Source organism: Cebidichthys violaceus, unplaced genomic scaffold (genome assembly GCF_023349555.1).
Source record: "Cebidichthys violaceus isolate CVI_PGR_0920_01 unplaced genomic scaffold, fCebVio1.0.p SCAF_17, whole genome shotgun sequence".
NCBI lineage: Eukaryota > Metazoa > Chordata > Actinopteri > Perciformes > Stichaeidae > Cebidichthys > Cebidichthys violaceus.
The window spans coordinates 3,775,580-3,800,740 of NW_027176340.1; the positions used below are offsets into that span (position 1 = coordinate 3,775,580).

Genomic DNA, 25,161 nt, shown 5'->3' on the forward strand with positions numbered 1-25,161 from the left:
AAATGCTTGGATTTGAGAGACAATATATATTTGGTTGTCACTCTTTGAATGTTGTTGCGAGAGCGTTCGAGAGAGTAATGCCGCCTCTCGGAGAAGACCAGGTTATCCGCGTTAAGGTGCATTCCGGGTGAATACTGATGCAAGCAGAATGGAGTCTCCAGGAGCTTACGCGGTATTGAATATTACAAGACAAGTAAGACCTACTTCATTTCACCGTAAAAAAAAAAAAAACATCTTTCTGGAACTCATTCTCAAGATCGCACAGCTGTATTGAAATAAGAAAGAAAAAGACACAACAGCTGGAACTGTCCAACCTGCGATTTACACCAAGAGATGTCATGTTTACATACATTTAAAGTGAAACTCATTTCCTGAGCCTCTAAACATAACCACTGGATTTGGAATCAAAGTCTGGATTTCATGACTGTGGATGAAATGTCTAATGAATTCACATTATATCCAGGTATCCAGACAGAAAGATATACTGTATGTATATACAGTAAATATATATATATATATATATATATATACATATATATATATATATTCTGCCCTATTTTCCTGCCTTCTTCCGGAACAGGTCAGAATGAGAGTTGCATATCAGTAATAGCTGGAGGGCCGATTAACACATTTACTGAACACGCTCAGTTTATAGTCGAGTTGCAACCTCTAGCTAAAACTAAGGAAGTCCGACAAAACAGCCTGCAGCAAATTCTTCCTTCATGAAGGTTCTAGAGTTCAGTTTTGTTGAAACTGTCTATGTGAGGAGTTGATGGGGGTTGAGTTTGTGTTGCTGTTATTTTGTCCACCCCAACAGGGTTTCGAAATCTACAACATCCAAAAACGGCAATGAAGTTGAATCAACTCCTCTCTAAAACATTTTTTTTTTTTTTATTGAAAGTACGACGTATATTTCGAGGCTGTTGTATTAGACTGCATTCTTTTAGCTGTTCCTAATAAACCGACAACTAAATATATTGGGAGAAATCCTGAATACGTTCATGTAAGTCAATAAAATGCATTAAAGACCATCAAACTGCAGTAGCTGCTAGTCTTTCATCTGATTCGGTATATGGACTCGTGTGTCTGGAAATAAAAGTGTAATAAGTATCTGTTTATGTTACAGATTTAATGGGACGGCTCGTTAATTATAAAACGCAATACTGCTTCCAACGATATGGAGCTCAACGACTACAAATGACTTTAGCCGGTAAGTGTTGATACAACACAATACATGATACGCAGCGATGTAATAGTGCTGATTAAGGAGGCTGGCGTCCGCTTTAATTGGCTGTGTAAGCTGACCTCTCTGACGGGCTAAGTGTCGCTGGAGCAGAGCCAGATTTAAACAGCGTTCCGAGCAGATGGCAGAGGCGGCCAGTCAGGACGCACGGACGCATTCCTCCAGCAGCAGCAGAGCGATTGAGACAACCTGTGGTGTCGCCACCTGCTTCAGCGCGCTGCATAATTAAACCACGTCCTCAAAACTCTCGGCTCAAACGCAATGACTCACTTTCCCAGCATCCCTCAAAAGCAGCGCTCGGCGAGACCGTTCATCAGAAAGTGCTAAAAAAAAAAAAAAAAAAAAAAAAGGAGCTGAAATTGTTCTCCTCCTTTGTCTTAAAGTTGCCTCCACGCCTCCGTCTCCTCTCCAGCACGCATCTCTTCCTGCCGCACTACCTAACAAACACCTCCCTGCCCTTCAGGCGATCTGACATGCTCTCAAGCTTTTAACAAAAAAAACACAGCTGCCTGAAAAGCACACAGTATGACTCAGATGTACATGTGCTGATCACTGGGTTATATATTGATTATTGACGTAATCCCACCTTAGAGTTAGCAATGATTCATCCTATTATAAACACGCACATTTCACATCTCACGTTTCCCTCCCTGCTGCCCGACCGCTAAAATAACCATACAGGCAGTGGCTCATAATGGTTATTTATGCACCTAGTCCCCTTTTAAAAAATATTAAAATATTCCTTACTTAGTCAAAATACTGTTCATGTAAAAGTATACTTTATTTCCTATTTTAGCGGTTAGCAATGGTCTTATTTCATATTTTCCTGAATGGAGCGTTTGCCTTTTCCTTGAATAAAGACATTTGGTTTAAGGAAAACAAAATTCCAAGAGATTGTGATTGGTGGAAAAGAGTCCAAAAGGCATAATACCTTGATGTAGTGCTCTAGCCGTGGGTACACTCTTCTTATTCCCAGGAGGACAGAGCAGAACGTCCTGCGGGGGAACGAGGTAGTGACCACGTGCGTGACTTCGGGAAAGGAAAAGACTTTAAAGCCAGATGTCTCATAGCTCTTTAAAAGTCCCTCATCTGCCTCCTTCTCTCCCTCGCTCACAATACTGCCGACAGCGTAGCGACACTGTGGTCCCGGCACCTAGAAACAAGGATCGAATGAAAACACAAATAAAAAGGTTGACGAGGGAGAGAAGATATAAACACAATTAGACAGAGCAGAAAAGGTACGACTTGCTGTAGTCTTATCTTTCCCTTTGTTTCAGCGTTACTGCAATAATTACACATAGAGCCTCCAATATGACAACAGCAGCAGTGACAGATTCATGTTTTCAAGCTAGAATTCTATTTCAGAACAACTCTTATTGTGCGCCGATGTTTTTGTGCCTGAACTGATTGCACGACTCGCAACATCATCTCTCCCTCTTTGCCAGTCAATCTCCCTGAGAAAAAGAAGGGAAACCTCTAAAGTTTTCATTTTCCCCGCAGTAACGTCAACACTTCCAAAGTCTCTGAAGACTTTGGAAGTGTCATATCTTGAGTCATACTGTAAGATCATTTTGTGAGCATACGTACAAACACAATGGCATGTAGATACCTTCTCTGATGTCAGCCAGGTGCCAAATGTAAGGAGATATTATTCTCATTAATCTGGGCTCTAATTGGACCATTTGGCAGCGCAGCAATTATTGCTCCTTCCTCCATTTCTGAGCACCCTGGTGCCCATTAAAAAAAGAAAAGAAAAGGGAGACACTCTTTACAAATGAATACTCCTGGGACATCCAAGACTTTCTCCCCACTGCTGAGCTGAGCTGAGCTGAGCTGAGCTCCGCTGAAGGCTCATGTAATAAATACGCCGGAATGGTCCAATTTGTCCATAAACCTATCAATGCTACGCTTCTAGCACAGCCAGTGTGTCTGAGAATGCCTTTTTTTTTTTCTCCTCCACACGCAAGGCCAGTCATGGGTAGGAGTGTGGCGTTCACTGTGCAGCGCACACTAGGATAATTATTCACACTGCAGCACATTCGAAGTTTAAAATACTGCAAAATGTGAGAACCGTGCATACATTTGATGCCGAGGTGTGTTTGGTATCCGCAGATGAACAACGGACGACATTAATTAGAGTATTGTCAACAATACAGCGTAGTTAGACAATTTACATGTCCGCTACTAGACTGATTTTGTGAATTTGAATAATGATCCATAGCTTTACTCAGAGTCCAGCTGCAACAAATGATCAGTTAGCCAGGTCGTTCGGTCGCTGCTGAGAGCCATCAAACGAAATGTCGTTGTGTCACTACAATGACAATAAAAACCTGTTTATCCTTTATTCTACTAAAACTCTGTTTAATGCACAAATTGAGAGAACTGGTGGGATTACATTTCACTGGAATTGCATGATGATTGATTGATTGATTGATTGATTGATTGATTGATTGATTGATTGATTGATTGATTGATTGATTGAATTGGTCTAAGTTATTTTTAAGTAACAAATATACCTCAATCAGCCTCTGGTTGCAGCTCCTCCAGTGTGAGGATGTTATGTTTATTACTGTAAGCTGAATACATCTGTGCTATGGACTGCTGGTAGGATATTTGATGACGTCAACAAGGACTCTTAGAAAATATGATGGGCATTTTACAGACCATGGATTAATTGGGAAAATGTTCTGCAAAAGAATCAATAATGACAATAATCGTTGGTTGCGGCTCTATTTTAGGTTTCTCATTGTCTATCTCCTGTCAGTTTCCATCTTTATTACCAGGCAGATAATCTTTAGTTCCAGTCAAACTGTGGGGAAATAAACACTACATTCAGTCCGACCCGAGGCCAGTTTATGAGCTTATGCTACGTGCATTGTTTTCTCTTGCCAGTGGTGGAAGTTATAGATTTTTACATCCAGGAGTTGGTATTGTTGTCACGCATGAAGCAACAAAACACACTTACAACTCCAGGGTGATATTTTAAAGATGAGCTCCAGGGTGATATTTTAAAGATGACGCCACACCTTGTTTGTCCCATAAGCCTCGTACCATATAATGCTATAAGTGGAGATATGAAGGACAAATTCAATAAAGACTCGCAGACAAATATATGATCTGATCTCCATCAAATGTCCACAATCCCTAAATAAACATCTCAATAGTTACTCAAGTCAGAAGAAGAGTGGAGCAGGCCAAACTAAAAGAGAACCCGTCAAACACTTAAAATGTTAAATGCAAAAGACATTGACTTTAAATATCCAGTTAATGTCTTAGGTGATATATATATATATATATATATATATATATATATATATATATATATATATATATATATACACACAATTGTAAGTACTAAAAGTGCATTTGGAAGATTTTACACGAGGATATTTTCGACACTTTGGATGTTTTGGGGGCTCACAGTGGGGAATCTGAGCCAAGTGGATCCATTAATCATCACAGGGCTAGTCCAGATCAAAGAGCCAGCGCCAAAAGCACACGCCTCTGTCCACAATCTTTGTTTTGCCTTCTCTGCACTCATCAAGACACCAGCGTGCTGTCTTTTGAGGTTTCTTCAATACGCCGACGGCACATCTGAAGCAAAAAGTTTCCGAAATCCAACGGAAGGAACGTTGGCTGTGTCTCAGCTGTGCATGCGGCTGAATTGACTTTGGTACTGTTGCAAAAGGAAGAGAGGAAAACCATCTTCACCCCGCATACAAAGCACCGCACTCGCATTCCGAGAGGCTCACATTTGACTTTCTGAACGGGCAATTATCAAAAGAGATTTTCCACTATTTCATCATTCGGCGCAAAAGTCTAAACGTTGGAACAGAAACACATTTCCTGACCAGTACACCCTCGCTTTCAGCAGACAAAAGCCCACAAGCGTTCATCGTATTGTGACCCAAAACACGGGCCCCCTGAGGACGAGCAGACGCATGTGTCACTTCCCCACCATTCCACTTGTCACACCAGCTTTTTATTTGGACCATCTATGTCTCAAGGACCGCAAAAAAAACCCTGACCCCGGTCGCTTACTCGAAATATCAAGTTTGACAGAAAACTACACGGTCCACCCCTGTTGCCTCCCTCAGAGGGGGGGAGGGGGGGCTGCCGGGTAGAGGTGAAGTGGGAGCAGTGGGTCGGGAACCCCCCTGGCTTTGAAGCTGTGAAGAGGCTGGTGGTGGAGAGGTGTTTTTTTTTTTTTTTCGTGAGTCGGGGCCCCAGAATATCTGTTCGCCGTTTGAAAAGGGAACAGAGACAGAGCTGCTCCGGCCCTGTATCCATGGCAACCGTCTGAAGACCAACTCGAGTCCTTGTTGAGGTCTTTTGTTTCTCCAGAGGAAGTGATTAAAGGAGGTAAAAGTGAGAAAACCGAGAACAGAGGACGAGACTAGCCACGCTGACACTTATGCTCTGTCAGCTGCACTTTTGAAAAACCGTTCTCACTGCAAAATATCAATGGACAGAGTCTCACTATTTAGTCCTCTGTGGTTCTCCTGACGCCGGGACTGAATGGCATCGTGAGGCTCGGACGCTAATGAGCTGAGATCATTACGCCAATTACTTTAACTTAGATCAGGACTTGGCTGGGACTGTGCAGAGGAACTAGGACCCATTGCTAGCTTAATTGTCAGCTTGGGGGGAAAAAAAAAAAAAGAAAAGAGGATGAGCATAACAAAAAGTGTTTTGAAGCAGGACCAGAGTCCACGTCTAAACTCTGGTTACATTCCATCAGGTTGTCGTGCATCGGGTTTAAGTAGCGCCACATGAGTCAATGCTGGCAGATATCATCATATTTAAGAGACAGACAATGCAAATGTTAGAGTTGAGTGATGGTGACAAATATCACAGCATAGTTGACAATAGTTGGTTCTGACTATTAGCGCTTCCTTCTACAATATTTCTACTAAACTACAAGTACGTATATATACTACAACATGGGAAGAAAGACGCACTAATAATGGCCACGCAAGATGCTGATTGATCCTTCCACTTGCTCATTTTTCAACCGTATGAATATACGCTCAGCTGCCAGTTTATATAAGTAGTGGTTGCAGCCAGGTATACCAACGCTTTATAAAAACATAAATCACATAATGCGACAATCTGGACAAATCACAGGGACAAGCGGTACAAAGGTGAGACCCCTTCGAAAGCAGTAGAGACGTTGTTTTTAAGACGTGTGTATCCATCTGGTTGAAAGCTCAACTTGTTGTCAAACACAGTAAAAGGACTTTTTTTCCCACCAGGTCAATCATTCAATGTCTAATACAACAGCCCTACAGTAAACCCTACCTTCATAAAAGGTCTTAAAGCTCAGTTATTGATTTAATTTAGAGAGGAGTCGATTCACCTTTAATGGTCATGTTGGAGGCTGCGGTCTGTGGTGCCGGTAAATTGTATTGTGCTGATGTTTTTATTATTTTGTCCACCCCATTTACATCAATAAGAGTAGGCTCAACAGCAGAAACGCGACTCTGCTGTATAATCATCTGTGAAAACTATTATTTTGATATCAATTAAATTGTTATTTTGTTTTCTTTATTAGCCGATTAATTCAATGTTCGAGATACATTGATGATATGTAATCTCATTTATGTCCCAGCTCTGCGATGCGTCGTCTCTCAGGGAGGTCATTAAGAGCCAGCTACACACAGTGTTCTACATCCTGCTGTAGTATTTTCTACAGATCCCCTTTTGTTATCTGAACCTCCAGACCCTCCACAAGCACATCAAGCTGTACCGCTCAGCCGTTTCAAGCTACTCCTCGTCTCATTCCGTCTCATTGTGTTTGGGCAGAGCCTTTTTGAAAATACAACTCAAGCTGGATTCTCTTAAGAAAGTGGGAACTAGCGCCGCATGATTTCGGAGACCCCGGAGAGTGAGCAGGATTATGTGGTAGGAAAACAGATCCAGCAGATAATATTTCCTGCTGCTTATAGACACTGAGATTTTGGGATGGATGGAGTTCACACAGGGAACGGGTTCGGAATGTAGGGAAAACATCTCGCAGACAGATCTGGATTAGTAATTGTGTTTTTATCAGCATTAGTGTGACACTAGAAGAGGCCGCAAGAGTTTTCAGTCACATTCACTTCAGTGTTTAAGCTTCCACATTTCTGAAAAATGGTGAAAAATGAAATAAATATTGTGAAAACCCCAAGCTAACACTACAAGCTATAGTCATCCGACTGTCAAAGGGTGAATCAAATATAATAATATTATGTGTTTTTTTTGGGAATATGTTTTGATGATTAATAAATACACTGTAACACGTCACAGCTGGAGACTCCCTAGTGGCTGATTTGTACTGTGGACCTCTAACATAAAACATATCACAAACATAACACCAGTCAAACGCGTTTATCACGTCAGCTGGTGAGAAATCTGACTGAGACTCTCGAGATAAAGCTGCTGATGACGAATTAGAACAAGGATGTTTCTGAAAGAAGGCAGCAGATAGACTCAACACATCTCATTCCCACTGTGAAATCAGATCATTACACATATATATATACACATATATATATACACCTATGTATACACATATACACACGCATATATACATTGACACATATATACTGTATATATACAGTATATATACACATGCATATACATATACACACATATACACGTACAGTATGTATACACATATATACATTGACACATATATACTGTATATATACAGTATATATACACACACATATACATATACACACATATACACGTACAGTATGTATACACATATATACACACATACACATATATACATATATATGTACACGTATACATATATACAGTATATATATACAGTATATATACACACACATATACATGTACAGTATTTATACACATATATACACACATACACAATACATATACACATATATGTACACGTATAGAATATATATGTATGTATATGTGTGTGTAGATATTATATACACATACGTATATATACATACACGTATATATATATACATACATACACATATACATATCCATACATATATACATATAGTTACATTTATATGTATATACAGTATGGAAAACACAACAATCTGTCAGTGCCAAAAGTCAATAAAGAAGACAGACAGGATGTCGTGACTACATGAAATGTAACTAAACTTATTATTCATTGGGTAAAATATGCATTTCACTGGATAAATGAAATTAATTTAAACACAAACTGTTATCTTGTGAGAATTCACCTTTGATCGCTTCACTGGTTTTAAGAGAATGGCGTTATCGCCATCTAGCGGTCGACCAAACAACCTAGTTTACATCGTAAAATCAGCCTCATTATCGAGCTAAAATATAGAGTGAAGTAAAACTGGTGAGAGAAACATCTGTTCTAGCATGTGGCGTTTAGTGAATATTTACCTTTTTAGGGTCATCATAAAACACTCCGATACATGAAAGCTTTGGTCCAATACTGTGAGACTCCTTAAAAAGTGGCCCGCTGTTTTGGTATGGACCTTGTTTGAATTTGTAGACGAATGTGATCTTCTTTATGGGAGGAGAACCAGTCAGTACGGTTACGTCTGTGAGGAGTCCCGAGTACAAAACGTAACCTGCAACGGTTACAAGACTCATCAACAGGCTGATGGCCACACACAGACTGACCCAGTCTAGCATGATCGGACCACGAACCGTTATTCAACTTATTCCGAACCCTTCACACTGTTGTTACAGTTGCCTCTAGCGTTAACAGTCTAACATTGTTTTTCAAGCACGTATTTGGTCGTTGTCAGTTGTCCTTGAATTAACAAAAAAAAAATACCCAAAAGATTACACATTGTACGGTGCTTCCTGGAACGTACCATTCATGCCGACCAAAGGGGGGGGACTCTGTCACAAACAAACTTGTAAAACTCTTACAGGAAAATATGTACATGTCGAAAACCTTTTAAAAATCCAGATTGATACTGTTGCTGAATGAGTGTGGAGTTCGCATAGTGATGAATCTTTGTTAAGTGCAAACGTTTGTAACCGGTCAACCACATTATTGTGACGCCCGTTATGGACACTTTTTTTTTTTTTTTTGTTCATGTTTGTCTTTTTGAATGGAAGCTCAAGTCAGTGAACTTTAGATGTGCAAAGCATCGGCTCTGCAAATAGATCAGAGACGTATGTAGAAGGCTGGACACTGGGTTAACTCGTTTGACATATTTAGCTAATAATTAATATGCATCGCGACAAGCTACTTCCTGGAATGGCCTTGTGAGTCAGAGGAGAATTGCAATAATAACACCTGAGAACATTTATTTTGGGATTAAATATGATGGATATTGCACACAAAAAAAAGTAAGTGAGGGAGGTTACATTCATTTGAAATAGTTTAGCCTTGAGAGTTGTGCGACATATGCCCCGCCCCATATGAGGGTTGGACTTGAAGGGAACTTGATGACATTTATCTCTGGACATAGAGATAATCCAATCCGAGAGTCATTTCTTATTTAATCTACTTGTTCGTGTGATTCATTCGAAATTCGAGAGAATGGCTGTGAATGTGAGGAGATTTTACGACCTGACAGCTAAGCTGCTGTCTGGAGAAGGTTTCAGTTTCTCTGCACTGAAGGGTAAAGTCGTTCTCATTGAGAATGTGGCGTCTCTGTGAGGAACAACAACCAGGGACTATACCCAGATGAACGAGCTCCACAGTCGGTACTCAACCACGGGCCTCGTTATCCTGGGTGTGCCCTGTAATCAGTTTGGACATCAGGTAGGACATGTGTGTGTCTGACAATACTCTGTTTACCCATGGCATGATACTATTTACATCTTTAAACTAGAACACAATCTGATGCGTCTTGCTCAAATGTAGGCATATTTGTGCTTCTTGATCACCATAGGACAAACAAAAAAATGCACCTTGCTCTTTATTTATGTCACAAAATTCTAGTAGCTTAATAAAACATTTCTAATTTGAAGGATGCCTGTGTTAAATGAGCCTACATGAGTCTTTTCAGTGTGCTTTAAGAAGTTGAACAGTAGTTTGTCCCTTAGGCTTTTTACTACAGTAAAAAGAATCATACCAACCAAGGACTACAGACTGGGAATGAACTGTAAGAAACAACCATCAAAGCAAAATGTTAAAATATTTCTTCAACTTCAACATTATACTATGTTATGTTATATAATTAATGTTATCTGGGGGGGGAAAAAAGGAAAAATACCGTTAATTTGCATATTGGGTCAAACCAAAATACATATATACTTGAGGAAGTGAGGAAATCTGTCACCTGCATCTGTGTCTGCCCCCTTAAAAATGGCTGATAGAGTGCCCCCTACCTCCTTGATAGTGTGATACTTTACAATAAAACACATGGGTAACATTTCATTTATATATTCTATGTTATTTATTACAACTGCATTTTGGGGTGCTTTTGACTGTGGGGCCCCAGGACCCCAATCCTTTGGTATATTTAAAAAAAAAAAGCACTAATAAAAAAAGAAACAATAAAGAATTATGAGTTTTTAGGAACAAATGATTGACAAAGTCATGAGAATTGTAATGATAGGATAAAGCACCAGTGAGATATGACTAAAGGTATACCTGTGGGGTCAGTGGGGATCCCATATGAGGGTTGAGATGCTCCATTGCAAGTAAACATTCATAATGTTACTTACATCAAGTATTACCAGAAACAAGTAAAAGTACTCATAAGCAGCAGAATGTATGTGTAAGTGCATTGATGAAAGGCCTAATAGCATTATAGCCTACTGTATAGTTGGTAGAGGTAAAATGAGAAATATCTGCAGCTGTCAGATAAACGTAGTAAAAAGTACAGTACTTCCTTCTGAAATGCAACAGTAGAGTAGAAGTATAAACTAGAAGCAACTGATTGCACACTGTCCATCTGTAACGTATTATGTTTCTGTCGTTTTATAACAGGAGAATTGCAAGAATGATGAAATCCTAAGGTCTCTGAAGTATGTCCGTCCAGGGAATGCCTTTGAACCCAAGTTCAAGCTCCTTGAGAAGGTGAATGTAAATGGAGAGGATGCCCACCCCTTGTTTACATATCTGAAGGAAAAGCTTCCATTCCCCTCTGATGATGCCATGGCTCTCATGACTGATCCAAAGTTCATCATTTGGAGTCCCGTCAGGAGGAATGATGTCTCCTGGAACTTTGAGAAGTTCCTGGTCAGTCCTGATGGGGAGCCCTACAAGCGCTACAGCAGAAATTTCCCCACCAGTGACATTGAGGCAGATATTAAAGAGCTACTGAAGAGGGTCAAGTAACGCTGTGGGTGGCTCTGTAAGGGATGTCAGTTATGACCAGCCCGGCCAAATAGTTTAATCAGTGGCCTTACCGTTTTGTTTTGGGCATTTCATCATGTTTTTCCACCTTTTACAAGTCAATTGCAACCTTGCGATGCATCCAGTGCAGTACACTCTGGTTGTTCGGCCTATTTACTCAATGAAGACACTCTTTGAAGCCTTTTTTAGCGTGGGGAGTTTCTGATGAGGATGTAAAAAGACTGACTCCGCCTGACTGTATAACTTATGCATTGGGTAGACTTGAAGAGGAGAAATAAACATGTAATGTCAAATAAAGTGCCATACTGTCATTTATGTACACTGCATACATACACACACAATTTCAGTATCTCCAGTGAAAAATGTATTTATTCTGAGGTTCTTTTAAAGTACTACTTTATATGTCAATGCACTACTTGAAAGCCTATTTGTTGGTGTGAACTAAATCTGTGGATAGTTTTGACAATGATGACATCTTTGGCCGGTTTGATATTATAAATTAGTATAATTCTCACGTCCTGTTGGTGCAAAACAATTAAGTGGCAGCTGCAAGTCAGCCCGTTCACCTGAACAGTTAGCTAGCTACCTAACGCTGGCGTACTATCGTTATGTATGTGACGTTACCTTATAGTGTATACATGTGTACAAATACAAAAATATCTATATTTTGAATACGTCTGTGGTTATAACTAATATATTTAAAACAACAGCAGCAGTCCTCTGCCCGTCTGTGCTGTGCTTCCTGGTTGAACGCAGGGGGCTCTCCTTGACTGAACGCTACGCTAAACTACGACTCGTCCAACATGGCTGGCCAGGAAGATCCAGTGCAAAGAGAGATTCACCAAGATTGGGCGAATCGAGAATATATCGAAGTTATTACGAGCAGCATCAAAAAAATCGCCGACTTTCTTAACTCGTTTGGTAAGCTTTTAACGACCAGTCGAAGGAACGGATTACTTTTGCGGATAACGTTACCTTGTCTAGATAGCTACCCTAGATCTAGTTAGCTAGCTAAGCTAGTAGCTAAAGCTAGCTTAGCTGTTCTGCCGTTGCCTGCATTGATGTTGATGCTTTCAATGGCCACTCCCAGCTAGCAGTTAGCTTTTTCGTTAGCTGCGAGCTTGTTATTGTTTCCTCGGGGGAAGGATTGCAGTTTGGTGCCTTAGATTTAGTTTCGCTTGTTATCTCGTGTCCGTTGCCTAACAAGTGTCAAAACATTGAATTATAAGACTACTGGATTCAAGCGTTGAGACGGCTTGGTTGTCAGGCCACTGCAAACGGTAGTCTGTCAGTAACGTATACCAGCAGCAGCAAAAACCCCTTAAATTAAATGATGATCTCTGATAAAGTCTAACTGGTAACATTTATGTTGTCCAATATTGTCGAGTGAACGTGGTTGTTATTGTCATAATCGACAAGCTGCGCCTCTTAAAATGAAATGTCGTGACTGATGATGCTTAGCGTGACATGTTCTACATAATGTCTCATCCTCAGATATGTCGTGTCGATCACGCTTGGCCACCCTCAACGAGAAGCTGACGGCTTTGGAGAGGAGGATTGAATATATTGAGGCGAGAGTAAGTAAACCGCATTGTAATGTATACGTCCCAATGCATTTTTTCTATTTGAATACTTCAAAAAGAGATGACATTCCCTGATTATTTGTCTCGTTACAGGTCACGAAAGGAGAGACCTTGACCTAGAAATCGTCATGGGAACTCATAGTACCCCAGAGCTACCTGTTCATCCCCCTCCCTGATTTTTGGAATAAGTGTGATGGATTCCACCCTCCTTTTTATGGGACCATATGGACCATTTTTATATTTTATGGAGTTTTGTGTTGTTTTGCCTCATGACACTTTTGTATAGAAGATATGAGTCTGTCTTGGGTGTCAGTAACTCAAGAATAATCAATGTGATAAAAAATAAAAAGGCTCCAAACGTAATGATCTGAAAAAAAATAATTGTGGAGCTCAATTATGGATCGTATCAGCGCAACTTTTGACCATCTGTGTTGTATGCATCGTCATTACCACTTTAGAGATTTATGAAAGGGGAACATCCTTGTGTGCCAACTTGAACAATAAATTGTGTAGTCATCTTTATTGAGGACCTGCTTGTACAGTGAACTGTTTGGTGATGTTTCAGGATTTAAATACTGTAATAAATACTGAACAATTACCTTGTTGTATGTTGTACCTTGTCTTAGTCAGATTCAAATTGATTGACTCGGTATGTTGACACATTCAACAGTTTTAATGCTCAGTAGCTCTCAATATGCTCAGACTATAAAAGTTAACAGGAAGATATAAGTATTGACAGTTTACAGCTTAACAAAGATAAACAAACATGCACAGTAGGTATTATGCTATTGTACAGTTAAGAGCTGGTCAACAAACGGTAAGATATTTGACAGTTCAAATTGTTATTGAACATACAGGATTGTGGGGACAAAGTGCAAGATTCCAACGCACTGGCATGAATGCTGGAATAACAAATATTGTAAATAAAAATAGTATGAACAGTAACTTAGTAGTGGGATTTCGTATGGCTTCATGACCAGGTTGAAGACTACAAACAGAAATTAAAACTGCCCTGAGAAGAGCTACACATTAAAAAGTGTGATTTAGCAGTCACATAGGTTCTGTAACTTAATGTAATTTGCTATACAAGGCCTAATGTGAAATCATTATATTTTTAAGTGATGAGAGTAAACGATTACAAAACAGTTTTCTGTAAATATGAAAAGCTACGTAAACCAGTAAAATGGCGGAAATGTGAAGTAGTTGAACGTTTCCCTTAGGCAGCACTTTCAAAAAGAAACACCATACACATCGATTTATGCTCGGGTAGCATGTCTCCTTCTTTAACATTTGCATACGGTTAGCGATAACAAATTGTAACGCCGACTTTATTTCCTGAAATGTCGATCCCTAACATCACTAATTGTCAGAACCTGATGATGGTAGATTAATAACCAAGGACCAAGTGCTGCCTGTGAGACAAATAAAGTGCGAAATGTTCTCACTTCCCATAATGCACCGGGCTATACACCAATGCATCTTGGGATAAAGAAGGGACCGTTGTAGTGTTGGGAAGAGTCCTTGAACGTGAGATGAATTGCCTTTCCGACGGTTATTCAAATACGTTTTTGAAAAGCTACTAGTGGGTGATAACATTTTCAACAAACTATACAGGTGAGTTATTGTAGACTGCAAACGGAAACAATGTACGGCTTCTCTCACTTGTCTGTTTGTTAACATTAGACCGGATCCATGTTATGGTTTACAAGCAGTTAGCTTCTGCGCATTGTAATCCAGCTAACGTGTATTCGACCGTAGTGGAACTGTTCAGTGTTAAACAATTAAAACACCGCCGTGTTGCTTTTGTATTTTCTAGAGTCGTGACACGGGTGTGTGTGTGTGCGCAGCTGGGAGAAATGGGAGCCGATAAAAGGTGAGTAGTAGTTAGCGCTGTTCGCCATAGTAGGCGTGGCTAACTAAAATGGCAGCGTTCATTTTTTTTTTCCGCTAAGCGAATGTTAAACTAACGTTAAATGGCGTCTAGAACACCCGCCTGTGACTTGGTATAGATTAACGTTATCCCTGCAATAGCTGCAAATGGTTAACGTTCAACGTTAGATACGTTGTTTGACGTTATCTCCGAAGACGGGGTCATCTCAGTCAACACTTTGTGGATGTGTAACCTAACGTTGGAATGGTTTGCCATTCCATTGTAGGGTTAGTCTCTTAAACAAAACGTGGCATAATATTTTCCTCATGGTCCTAAACAAATGTAAAAAGATTGAATTGCCTTGATATATGAAATGTATAATGTATACTTATCTTATAGAGCTAGACATTGTGCTCTCCAAATTGAGAGAACGTTGCATGTCGGTAATGTATAATGTTTACAACTTCTGAAATGAGATGGTCACCACTAACTTATTTTGTGGTTACTGTATTGCACATTTGCTTAGTTTCTCTCTGCCCACATCACATTAATTGGGGAATAGGTTAACGTTAGATAAATCAAATCCATTTGTGTGTTCATTTTCTGGAATATTTTGGAGTAATTTATCAGAATGCCAAAAACATGGTTTGAAATGTGAAAAAACAACCACTGTTGTACTGAAATACACAGTATCAGGCCTTTTTTTTTAATGTACTGTCAATCAAGGAATTATGTCGTGAGTTTGCTGATACAACAGTATCTGAATGAGTCATATTCTAAGGAATATTGTGCTATTGCAGAGTAGTTGTACTGATGTGCTGCTTTGCCTTTCAATGTCCTCCTGAATAGGATTAGTCGGACAGAACGTAGCGGTAGATATGGTTCTGAGCAATCGCGTGATGAGTCAGAGTGGCGCGACAGAAGAGAGAGGGACCAGGAGCGTGATCACAACATGCGCCGCTGGGGCGAAGAGAGACGCGGTGATCGCTTTGAAGGAGATCGTCGAGGATCAAGAGACAGTCCAGAGGTAGTTTCTTAATTCTAATATCATTGAGTTATAATGGTAGTATAATATATAAGCAAGCATACGTTGTTGTATGTTGACATCCACTCTTAAACTGATGCACCGATCTATTTAATTAATTATTTTCAGCAAAGAGAAAGGAAACGACGTAATAGTGATAGATCAGAAGATGGTTGTCACTCCGATGGCGACTACCCAGACCAGGATTACAGAAGGGAGCCTGGGGACGAGAAGAAAAGCAAGACCATCATGCTCTGGGGTCTGTCTCCGCATGTCACCGAAGACAATGTACGTCCTTAGTTTTCTTCTGCAGATATGCAACAATGTGTTTTAGGTTTTATGTTTTTTTTCACCATTCATTCTGTAAGATGAAATGCCTTTAATAATGGGGGATTGGCATCATAGTATTAACACACCGTCTGCACATCGTTCAGGTTTGTTTTGCCATAGACCAACTGGAAGGACCGCAGCCAGTGGATGTCAGGCTGATGAAGAAGAAAACAGGTGAGAACTAGATGTATGACGGAACTCTACCTCCCCCCCCCAGTCTTTGACCATAGGGCAAATCTGCTTCCATTCAGACCCATTTTCCCATAGCAGCTAGGAGAGAATATTATCACGGTACTTTTAAAATGTTGATTTAAGACATTTCAGTTCACTGTGGAACTTTTACAGGTAAGTAAGAGCAGCAATATCAGTTTAAACAGAAGTTCAATTGGCAGACACACTTTGTTGTAGAGTGTGTTTCAAAAAGTGGTATTCAGCAGCAATTCTTGCTATGGTAAAACTCCTAAGGAGTGGCCTACTGTGTACCTAACAGGGCCTGGGTCGTGAAGCAGTTTGTGGAAGAGTTTGAATAATATGCCCATGGACTCTTAACTAACACGCCTCCCGTCTATATTTGAATGCTGTCTCTAGGTATAAGCCGTGGTTTCGCCTTCGTGGACTTTTATCACTTGCAAGATGCTACCCGATGGATGGAGACCAATCAGGTTGCTTCACAATCGCCAAGTCTAGTTTTAATCTTGGGGATCTGGAAAAATAACTCAAAAGGCAACCATAGTGCATTGTATAAGTAGTGTGGAAACGAGAGAAGAAAAAAAACTAAACCTCATGGATTGTATGCTACAGAGCAAAAGGTTTGATTTGTATATTAGTAGAGATTATAATATACATGATTTACAACTTAATGTTGTAACAAATATTTTGTTTAGTTAACTGTAATGGCAGTAGCATAAAAGCTGCAGCTTAGACTCATATTTTGAGGTTATCTCCTGAAGTAATCTGCATTTAGGACAATGAATACATTATCTTTACCTTGCTGATAGCTGATGCATCTTCAATGAGATTTCAGAGTTGAAGCTAAGCTCAGCCTATTCTTTTTTTTAAGCCTACCTCTAACTAGAAGAGGACATTTTATTTTTTAATCTTCCCTTTTTTTTTTTCTCTTTAAAGCAGTCAAAATGTCTGTTAGGGTCACATTGTACACTCTGCTCCAGCTCAGCCTGGGCACTCGGGTCCCAAACACCTAAACCCCTCTATACATCACGCTCACATATACATCATGTGCCTGTCTTGTCTTTAACACAAAGGCTGTCTGTTGGGGGTCCCTCTCCCCCTCCTCTCCCTTCCAACACTGCTTGCTCTATTGATGAGATTGACACTCGCCAGGAACGCTTGAGTGACTTTTGTCCTCCTCTTTCAGAAACGTCTGACCATCCAAGGCAAAAGCGTGGACATGCACTACAGTCATCCCAGGAACAAGTATGAAGACTGGCTCTGCAACACTGTAAGTTAATGATCCGTCTTGGTTTCATGGCCACAATATCCCAAAAATGCTACTACAGAACACTTCAAACACACATGGGCCTACAAGTACATATTTTAGGCCCACAAATTACAATTGTTGCAGTCAGCTTATATTGTGGTGCATCTACATTTGAATAAGCGGTAACGGTTAGGTTGTGTCTCAGGTAAGTATGGTATGCTGCACCAATATAGCTCGCCTGTTTTCTGAGGCAAGCACTGTTCAGGGCTTTAGTAGGTGTATAATAAAAATGATGTGAACGGTTACTTGCAGTGTGGCCTGTACAATTTCCGGAGGAGGCTGAAGTGCTTCAGGTGTGGAGCAGCCAAAGCCGGTAAGTAGTTAAAATCAACCAGAGGCCGCTGACTGCAGACATCTGGGCAGCCTGAGCCAACAGTGCTGGGATGCAAAGCAGAGTTTATCTTGTTGGTGTTGTAGAGGCCCAGTAAACCAAATGATATGGATTCATAAGTGTTGTAACTGTCCGATGTAGGTAAAGTGCATAGATTGGAAACAGCATGCTTTCTTTTTTTTTCCTTTCTTTTTTTTTTCTTGCTACCTGGCAATAATGCAAAATGGGGACAAAACACAATGGAGTTCATGACATAGGCTGATATTGTAAAGACTCTTTTTAACAAAGTGACCAGATTTTTTGACAATTCTCACCGTATACCCCATTTCAAATTCTTTTAATTACACGGTTTGGAACATTCTGTTAATGCCCCTCTTACTTCTCTGTTATTCTCTCAACAGAAAGTGAAGCCTGCAATAACACCGGAGTCTCCGATACTCAACCCGGCGGAGATTTCTATGGCGACAGTAAGGACTTCTCTTTCATAGACGCAACGTCCTAATTAGTTTGGAGGGAAAAAGTGTCCCTATCCATGGTAGGTTGTTATTAAATATAGACTTTTGACCTGCACAGCAATCATCTTGAGAAATATCGCTTCTCTGGCCACCGTGGAAGCCATCTTGACATCCCTGGCGCCGTACGCTAATCTTTCACCGAACAACATTCGCCTCATCAAGGACAAGCAGACGGGCCAGAACCGAGGCTTTGCCTTTGTACAGCTGTCCTCTCCTCTGGTAAGACCTTCTTCAACATGCAAAACAGAACATTCTCTCAATGTATTGTTATTAAATGTCATCGTTTATAACTGCTCATCAGGGGCCTCCATTTGGCTTTCTGCTGGTACTCCTCGGTTGGCTTTAAGTTTTCTCCTTAATGAACTTGTCTCATTGATGCATGTCACTTCAAATTGAATATCCTTCTTTTCACAGGAGGCCTCTCAGCTGCTAACCATCTTACAGGGACTGCAGCCGCCTCTCAAGCTGGATGGAAAAACGATTGGGGTGGATTTTGCTAAGAGTGCTAGAAAGTGAGTGTAATGGTGTATAATGTGCATTGATTTTGGGAAAATATTTACCTGGCATATCGTCAGAGGTGCAGCGACACTCAAATTAAAGTTGGGATTAAACTTGTTTGCATTTATTTTTTTTTTAGGGACCTTTTACTACCTGACGGGAATCGTGTCAGTGCCTTCTCTGTGGCCAGCACAGCCATTGCTGCAGCCCAGTGGTCCTCGAGTCAGGTAGGTCCATTTCCTGTCAACAGCCTGTGACTCATGATCTCCCAGCATCAATGCAACGACTCATAACGTATGCTTTACCTTTTCAGCCACAGCAGAGCTCCGAGGGAATGTCAGAGTACAGCTACCTGCAAGAAGGCTATTTACCGATGTCACAGGTCAGTCGAACTAATGAAGCAAACGTTGAAGCTGATTAACTGTAATTTAAGAGCGGATACATTCTAATGTCTTTCAATGTGTTTAGTTTAAAGATGCATTCAGTAAATCTAGTGGCAGCTGTAGAAGACTACAACACAGAGAAATAAATGTCCTGATTTGATTCACCGTCGTCATGCTTACTGACAAATGAACTATGTAATTGAACAAATTGCTTCTTTCAATAGGACTACCAGACGTACTACCAGCAGGCAGCGGGAGCCAGCACCTCCCAGGGAAACGGGATACTAGGAGGTAGGAAATGCTTTCAGGCCTTACGTCTAAGCGGCACTGTCTGCCTGCATAGCTGAACTACACTTCAAAGCCGGTAGTCACTACAACGCTGTCCTATAAATATTTCAGAATAAAAGCCTTGTGTGAACAAACTGAAAGGCTCTAGACAGCTTTTCTTCAGAAATGGAAACAGGAAGTGTTTGTGTGTCTTGTCTGTGACATGTTCTAATTACTACAGTGTCATCAAAACTGTAGTAATATTGCAAATTAATATTATATTACAGTTTGTATTTAGTAGGTCTGCACCATGATGAATGATTATTTTGATCAATATTGAGATCACGATTTTTTTTGCACAATTATTCACTGATTTTAGGGACATTTTTTTATTTTTTTTATTGCACTTTCACATTTAAATAAACGGCACTGCTTTCACGCCCATGTTTTCTACATTCCTGCTAATCTTTGCTTCAAAATAAGAGTTAACGTTCGGTTCTTCATCTGAATTCAGTTCATTTTCGTATCTCTTAATCTGGACTGCAGCTGCAAAATGAACAAAAGTTTTTCACAGGCTGCAGCTGCAGCGTGAACGCACAGCGGCATGACGGCTTCCCAAAAGTCACGCCAAAATATTTTGACCGCCCCGAGTGGCTGCCTCTTCTTTTAGGAAGCTCTTGATTTGATATGCAGCAGAGTCTGTTGTTGCATATCGTGGGAAGTAAGCTTGGCTGATAGAGGAGTTGTATCAAATGTTATATTACATTTAAAGCAATGATTGAGGTTTTCTAAAGGTAATTTGTGCTTCTGCTAGACTACTGATTAAAACTCCTACCGTAGTGAGCAATCAATTTGTTAGGGCTCTGCCGAATAGTTCAACGCTTCATTAGTAACGTGACATCCAAATTATTATCATTATTATTAAAAAATTACAGAAACACTGTGCAATAGTTCTCTCTCTCTCTCTCTTTCTTTTCTCTCTTTCTTTCTTTTCTCTTCTCTCTCTTTTCTCTCTCTTCTCTCTCTCTCTCTCTCTCTCACTCACTCTCACTCTCAATGTTCATTGTTGGAAACATTGTCACGGATCTTTTGTGTTTCCATTTGTAGCTGCCCCAGGTGTAAAGATTGTCCCAGCCGGAGTAGTGATCGCACAGACTGCACAAGTCTACCAGCCCCATATAATCGCTCATCCTGCTGTTCAGGTAACATGCACGTTATTTGTTTATTGTGTAATTATGCTACGGTGCTTTTGTGGTATTAAAATGCATGCTGTAACACTCTCTAAATAACCGTTGCATTACATGCAGGCATTGTCACTCGCCCAGCAGTTGGACGCTAAAGCGCACACGGGACATCTTTCAGGCAGGGACTCTGTGCCTGTTGGCCTCGTAGCTGCTGCTGCTGCTGCTGCTGCTGCTGCTGCTGCCAGTACACTAACCGCCTCAGGACAGACAGCTGACACCAGTACTGGTATGAGCACACTAGATCCCCCAACACCTGTCCTGTTGAAGTATGATGCACAGAAAGAGATTATCCTCTTGAGGTCACTGTAATGTACACCTGTTGTATTATACTGTTTTCCTGGCTACAGCTTGAAACACGGAGACAATAATTTGGTTCTGCCTGTAGTTTTATTAAACATATTCAGTCGTCGCCGTTCATACGAGACGGCAACGACTGAATATGTGGACCATGTAGCGGTACCTGAGACCTCAAAGGATTGATTTATCAAGTATAAATTGCATGGAAATTGATCAAGATTCTCCGGTTTCTACGGTAATTGTTAATAACGGTATGTTTTTCTATTCAACAGTTCCTGACACGTCCACCTATCAGTATGACGAGTCCTCTGGCTTCTATTACGATCCTCAAACTGGCCTCTACTATGACCCAAACACCCATGTAAGCAGTGCACAAGCTCCACGCATGAGTCATGTTGGCGAGTCACGGGAGTTGATATTGTTTTGATTATGTGCTTCGGTGTTTGTCGCGTTTCAGTATTACTACAACTCTCAGACCCAGCAGTATCTGTACTGGGACAGCGAGAAGCAGACGTACGTACCCGCCTCGACCGACGCAAACGCTGCTCTCAGTGACAACGCAGCAGCAGCAGCAGCAGCAGGCAGCAAAGAGCCTAAAGAGGGAAAGGAGAAAAAGGAAAAGCCCAAAAGCAAGACTGCTCAGCAGGTATAGTGATATGAATTCTACATCAAAACATATTGTTTTGTTTTTTTTAAAGTGCGTGGCTTTCGTCTACTTCAACTTCTGTGTCGCCTTTTCTGAAGATCTTTCTCTCGCGTTCAAACCGGTTTGATTCTTTCAGATTGCTAAAGACATGGAGCGCTGGGCCAAAAGTCTCAACAAGCACAAAGACAATTTCAGGGGTGGCTTTCAGCCTATTAGTCAAGAAGAGAGGAAGGAGGCAGCGGCTGCTGATGCTGGCTTCATACTGTTTGAAAAGAAGGTGGGATAATGTCTAAAAACAAAGTTCTGAGACTACATGTGGGAGCTTTAGACTTTCATATCCTAAATGGATTTGATTTTTGTATTTTAGCAGGCAGGCAGTCTAGAGAGACTCATGCCAGAGGTGCCAAGAGGCCCCGAGGAGGAGCCGCCAACCAGCTCAGTCAACAGTTCCAAGGTGAGCCTTTTCTACATCCTCTGCCGTGTTCAAGCAGTTCTTGTCAAAGCTATTTTAATTGCATTGTAAAATGCATGTATTTGTATTAACGACCTTTACGACTGCCCTTCGTCTATCCGTGGCGTGGTCAGTGTGGGCTCGTGGCCGCCTACAGTGGAGACAGCGACCCGGAGGAAGGAGTAGTGGATTGTGACGCCGGCGATGGAGGCCAGGACAAGCTGACCGACTGGTCAAAGCTGGCCTGCTTGCTGTGTAGGAGACAGTTTCCCAACAAAGAGAGTCTAGTTCGACATCAGCAACTCTCTGACCTCCACAAGGTAACGTCACACGTGGCGTCTTCAGGCCTAAAATGTCCAGTCGAGAAAACCTGAAGACCATGTATTTATTGAGATATTCATCTTGTCTTCCCAAGAAAAACCTGGAGGTTCTCCACAGATCCAAAATGACCGAAGCGGAGCTGGAAGAGTTGGAGAGAAAAGAGACGGAGGTTCGTCTTAATACACAATTAAGCAGCTGCTAGTGAGTCAAAGTGTTCTCGCTGTTGGCGTGACTGCATTCTAAACGCTAACATGTTTTTATCCCGCTGGTGAATAGCTGAAATATAGAGACCGTGCCGCTGAGAGGAGGGAAAAATATGGCATCCCTGAACCTCCAGCGCCCAAAAAGAAGAAGTTCAGCCAACCAACACCCGTCATGTAAGGAGCTTTGTTTTATTCATTCCCAGATTTCAGTAAAATGCTTCTTGTCAGTCCCTGCAGAGTTTTTTGTTTTTTGTAATATATGAAGCATTAAAATGTGCCTTTTTTTTTTGTGTGCAGTAACTATGAACAGCCCACTAAAGACGGTCTGAACAGTGACAACATTGGGAACAAAATGCTGCAGGCCATGGGATGGAAGGAGGGTAAAGGTCTCGGTCGCAACCAGCAGGGAATCACTACGCCTATCGAGGTAAACGACGATCGGCCGGCGTTGTCTGGGAGTCACCGGTACCCATCGGCATCACCGACTGTATAATTCTCTAAACTACTTTTTTAGTCGAGTTGTAACGGTTGTGGTCTTCCTCCTCAGGCACAGTTGAGAACAAAAGGAGCTGGACTTGGTACTAAAGGCACCAACTACTCCCTCTCTGCTTCTGACACGTACAAAGACGCAGTCCGCAAAGCCATGTTTGCTCGCTTCACTGAACTGGAATGAGTCATCGGTCTGGAGCTCCACCGGTTTATCGTCACGACGATGATTTGATTGTTTTTGAAGGGGAGCTCCACCGTGTCTGCAGCAACAAGTGAAATGAAGCAACAGAGACGATCTCACTCTATGGATGATGCCTTTTGTCAACTTGGTTAAACCAGACGATAGAACAAAATTTGTAATGGAGGCTTAAGATGGAAGATGATATAATTTATATATTGTACATAGACAAAGTAAATTGACTTCCCTTGTTTACATTTTTCTTCTGTCTTAATGCCATTTTTTTTTTTTTTTTTTCTTTGTCTCAGCATGTTAAAAAGAAATGTACAGTTTTTACAAAAGTATTGTCTGTTTATACAGAAAATAAATGAAAGAAGCGTTTATGATGGTCTTTATATTTTATCGCCCATGGCAGAAATGTTATTTAACAAATTATGAAAGTATTATTGAGGAGGCGTAATCTTCATCATATGAATGGACCTGAAGATGTAGAATCTCTACAGTGCAGTTTGTAATTTATTAAAAAGCAAAAGTTAGGAAATAACATCACTATCAAAACTTACAGACTGAAGTATTGGGTGCTTATTCTTAATATTTAAAAAACCCTTAAACTACTGAGACTACAATGATGCACTGCAAAATTCCATTCCTGAACTCCATGAAACCTGCAACTGGACAAAATGCCTGGTGGAATATGCAGGTGGCTGGTGATTTCTGATTATTAGACTGCAATAGTCTATTTTATTAATTCACCCAGGCACAAGAGATGGAGTAAATCGGCTGCAGTCACTGACTGCCTTCTTGCCTGGTAAACAGAAAAACTACTCCATCAAAACATGGTACTTACTGTAGCTACTGTAATTCTCCACTGTGTGTTTTTTTAATCGACTTGTGTCTACGTCCAGCGCCTCCTCGTCTGCTGAGAGTAAATGCTGTCACTTTAAATGTCTACTCTGCTTTTGCTCGAGGGACAATCTGAATGCAGGTGTTACATCCAAAGGTTTGAGCATAACAAAAAATCTCATGTGTGACTCTCAGATATTTAAAAAAAAAAACTAGAAGAAACCTCAAGAGTTCCCACAAAAGACAACACATCCTCATTCAACAGTCCAGAAGAACTGACCTGCTCCACTGAGGCAGAGGACAGACGAGACGAGACGAGACGGTCTTCTCTGTCTGCAAACAAAACATTGATGACTTTAATATAATATATATTCCATTGTTACAGATTAAAGTCACATTGTGCTACGCCTTGACCAATGACCACATTAAAGTACTGCTTAACTTATCACATCAAAAATAATAATATAGTATGACACTGACAGCCGCTCTGCATTATGAGTTCTTTTACTTTTGAGTACATTGAGTACATTTTGTTACTTTTACTCTAAATGAAATGTTGAAAGCACGACTTTTAATTGTAATGGAGTTGTTTTTTTTTATACTGTAGAATTGCTACTTTGACGATCGTTAATTCATTGAATACTTCATCCAACCATTCTTCAAAGCTTTGCCACATG

General features: G+C 40.7%; 4 protein-coding genes across 4 annotated transcripts in view; 3 read left to right on the top strand and 1 right to left on the bottom strand.

Annotated features, from left to right (window-relative positions):
* Nucleotides 1-9,019, bottom strand: part of LOC137873777 (testis-expressed protein 264 homolog) — a 30,265-nt gene extending 21,246 nt beyond the window's left edge. The window contains exons 1-2 of the mRNA XM_068712177.1: nt 8,630-9,019; nt 2,175-2,396 (exon numbers count right to left, since the gene is read on the bottom strand). Coding sequence (XP_068568278.1) covers nt 2,175-2,396; nt 8,630-8,884 — 477 coding nt within the window. The 5' untranslated portion in view covers nt 8,885-9,019. The remainder of the gene's footprint in view (nt 1-2,174; nt 2,397-8,629) is intronic.
* Nucleotides 9,020-9,605: 586 nt separating this feature from the next.
* Nucleotides 9,606-11,810, top strand: gpx1a (glutathione peroxidase 1a). Its single transcript, XM_068712178.1, has 2 exons — nt 9,606-9,971; nt 11,145-11,810. The coding sequence occupies exons 1-2, from the start codon at nt 9,747-9,749 to the stop codon at nt 11,493-11,495; spliced, it is 576 nt and encodes a 191-aa protein (XP_068568279.1). The 5' UTR covers nt 9,606-9,746; the 3' UTR covers nt 11,496-11,810.
* A 450-nt stretch (nt 11,811-12,260) lies between these two features.
* brk1 (BRICK1 subunit of SCAR/WAVE actin nucleating complex) lies at nt 12,261-13,694 on the top strand. The gene is made up of 3 exons (XM_068712179.1): nt 12,261-12,434; nt 13,008-13,090; nt 13,190-13,694. Exons 1-3 carry the CDS (start codon nt 12,317-12,319, stop codon nt 13,214-13,216), a joined length of 228 nt encoding a protein of 75 aa, XP_068568280.1. The 5' UTR covers nt 12,261-12,316; the 3' UTR covers nt 13,217-13,694.
* Nucleotides 13,695-14,570: 876 nt separating this feature from the next.
* On the top strand, nt 14,571-24,022 carry LOC137873780 (RNA-binding protein 5-like). Its single transcript, XM_068712180.1, has 25 exons — nt 14,571-14,710; nt 14,913-14,969; nt 15,816-15,993; nt 16,120-16,278; nt 16,425-16,494; nt 16,909-16,982; nt 17,696-17,779; nt 18,071-18,131; nt 18,551-18,616; nt 18,723-18,883; nt 19,079-19,176; nt 19,302-19,389; nt 19,476-19,544; nt 19,770-19,836; nt 20,920-21,014; nt 21,120-21,282; nt 21,626-21,714; nt 21,811-21,999; nt 22,136-22,276; nt 22,367-22,453; nt 22,585-22,770; nt 22,866-22,940; nt 23,048-23,148; nt 23,272-23,401; nt 23,522-24,022. The coding sequence occupies exons 2-25, from the start codon at nt 14,953-14,955 to the stop codon at nt 23,645-23,647; spliced, it is 2,574 nt and encodes an 857-aa protein (XP_068568281.1). The 5' UTR covers nt 14,571-14,710; nt 14,913-14,952; the 3' UTR covers nt 23,648-24,022.
* Nucleotides 24,023-25,161: the final 1,139 nt, after the last annotated feature.

Excerpts from the sequence above, each read along its gene's own strand:
- brk1 (XM_068712179.1), top strand. The coding sequence starts at position 12,317 with ATGGCTGGCCAGGAAGATCCAGTGCAAAGAGAGATTCACCAAGATTGG. Across the intron at positions 12,435-13,007 it reads CGACTTTCTTAACTCGTTTG|ATATGTCGTGTCGATCACGC; the intron begins GTAAGCTTTTAA and ends TCTCATCCTCAG. Across the intron at positions 13,091-13,189 it reads TTGAATATATTGAGGCGAGA|GTCACGAAAGGAGAGACCTT; the intron begins GTAAGTAAACCG and ends GTCTCGTTACAG.
- LOC137873780 (XM_068712180.1), top strand. Across the intron at positions 15,994-16,119 it reads GATCAAGAGACAGTCCAGAG|CAAAGAGAAAGGAAACGACG; the intron begins GTAGTTTCTTAA and ends AATTATTTTCAG. Across the intron at positions 22,941-23,047 it reads TGGAGAGAAAAGAGACGGAG|CTGAAATATAGAGACCGTGC; the intron begins GTTCGTCTTAAT and ends GCTGGTGAATAG.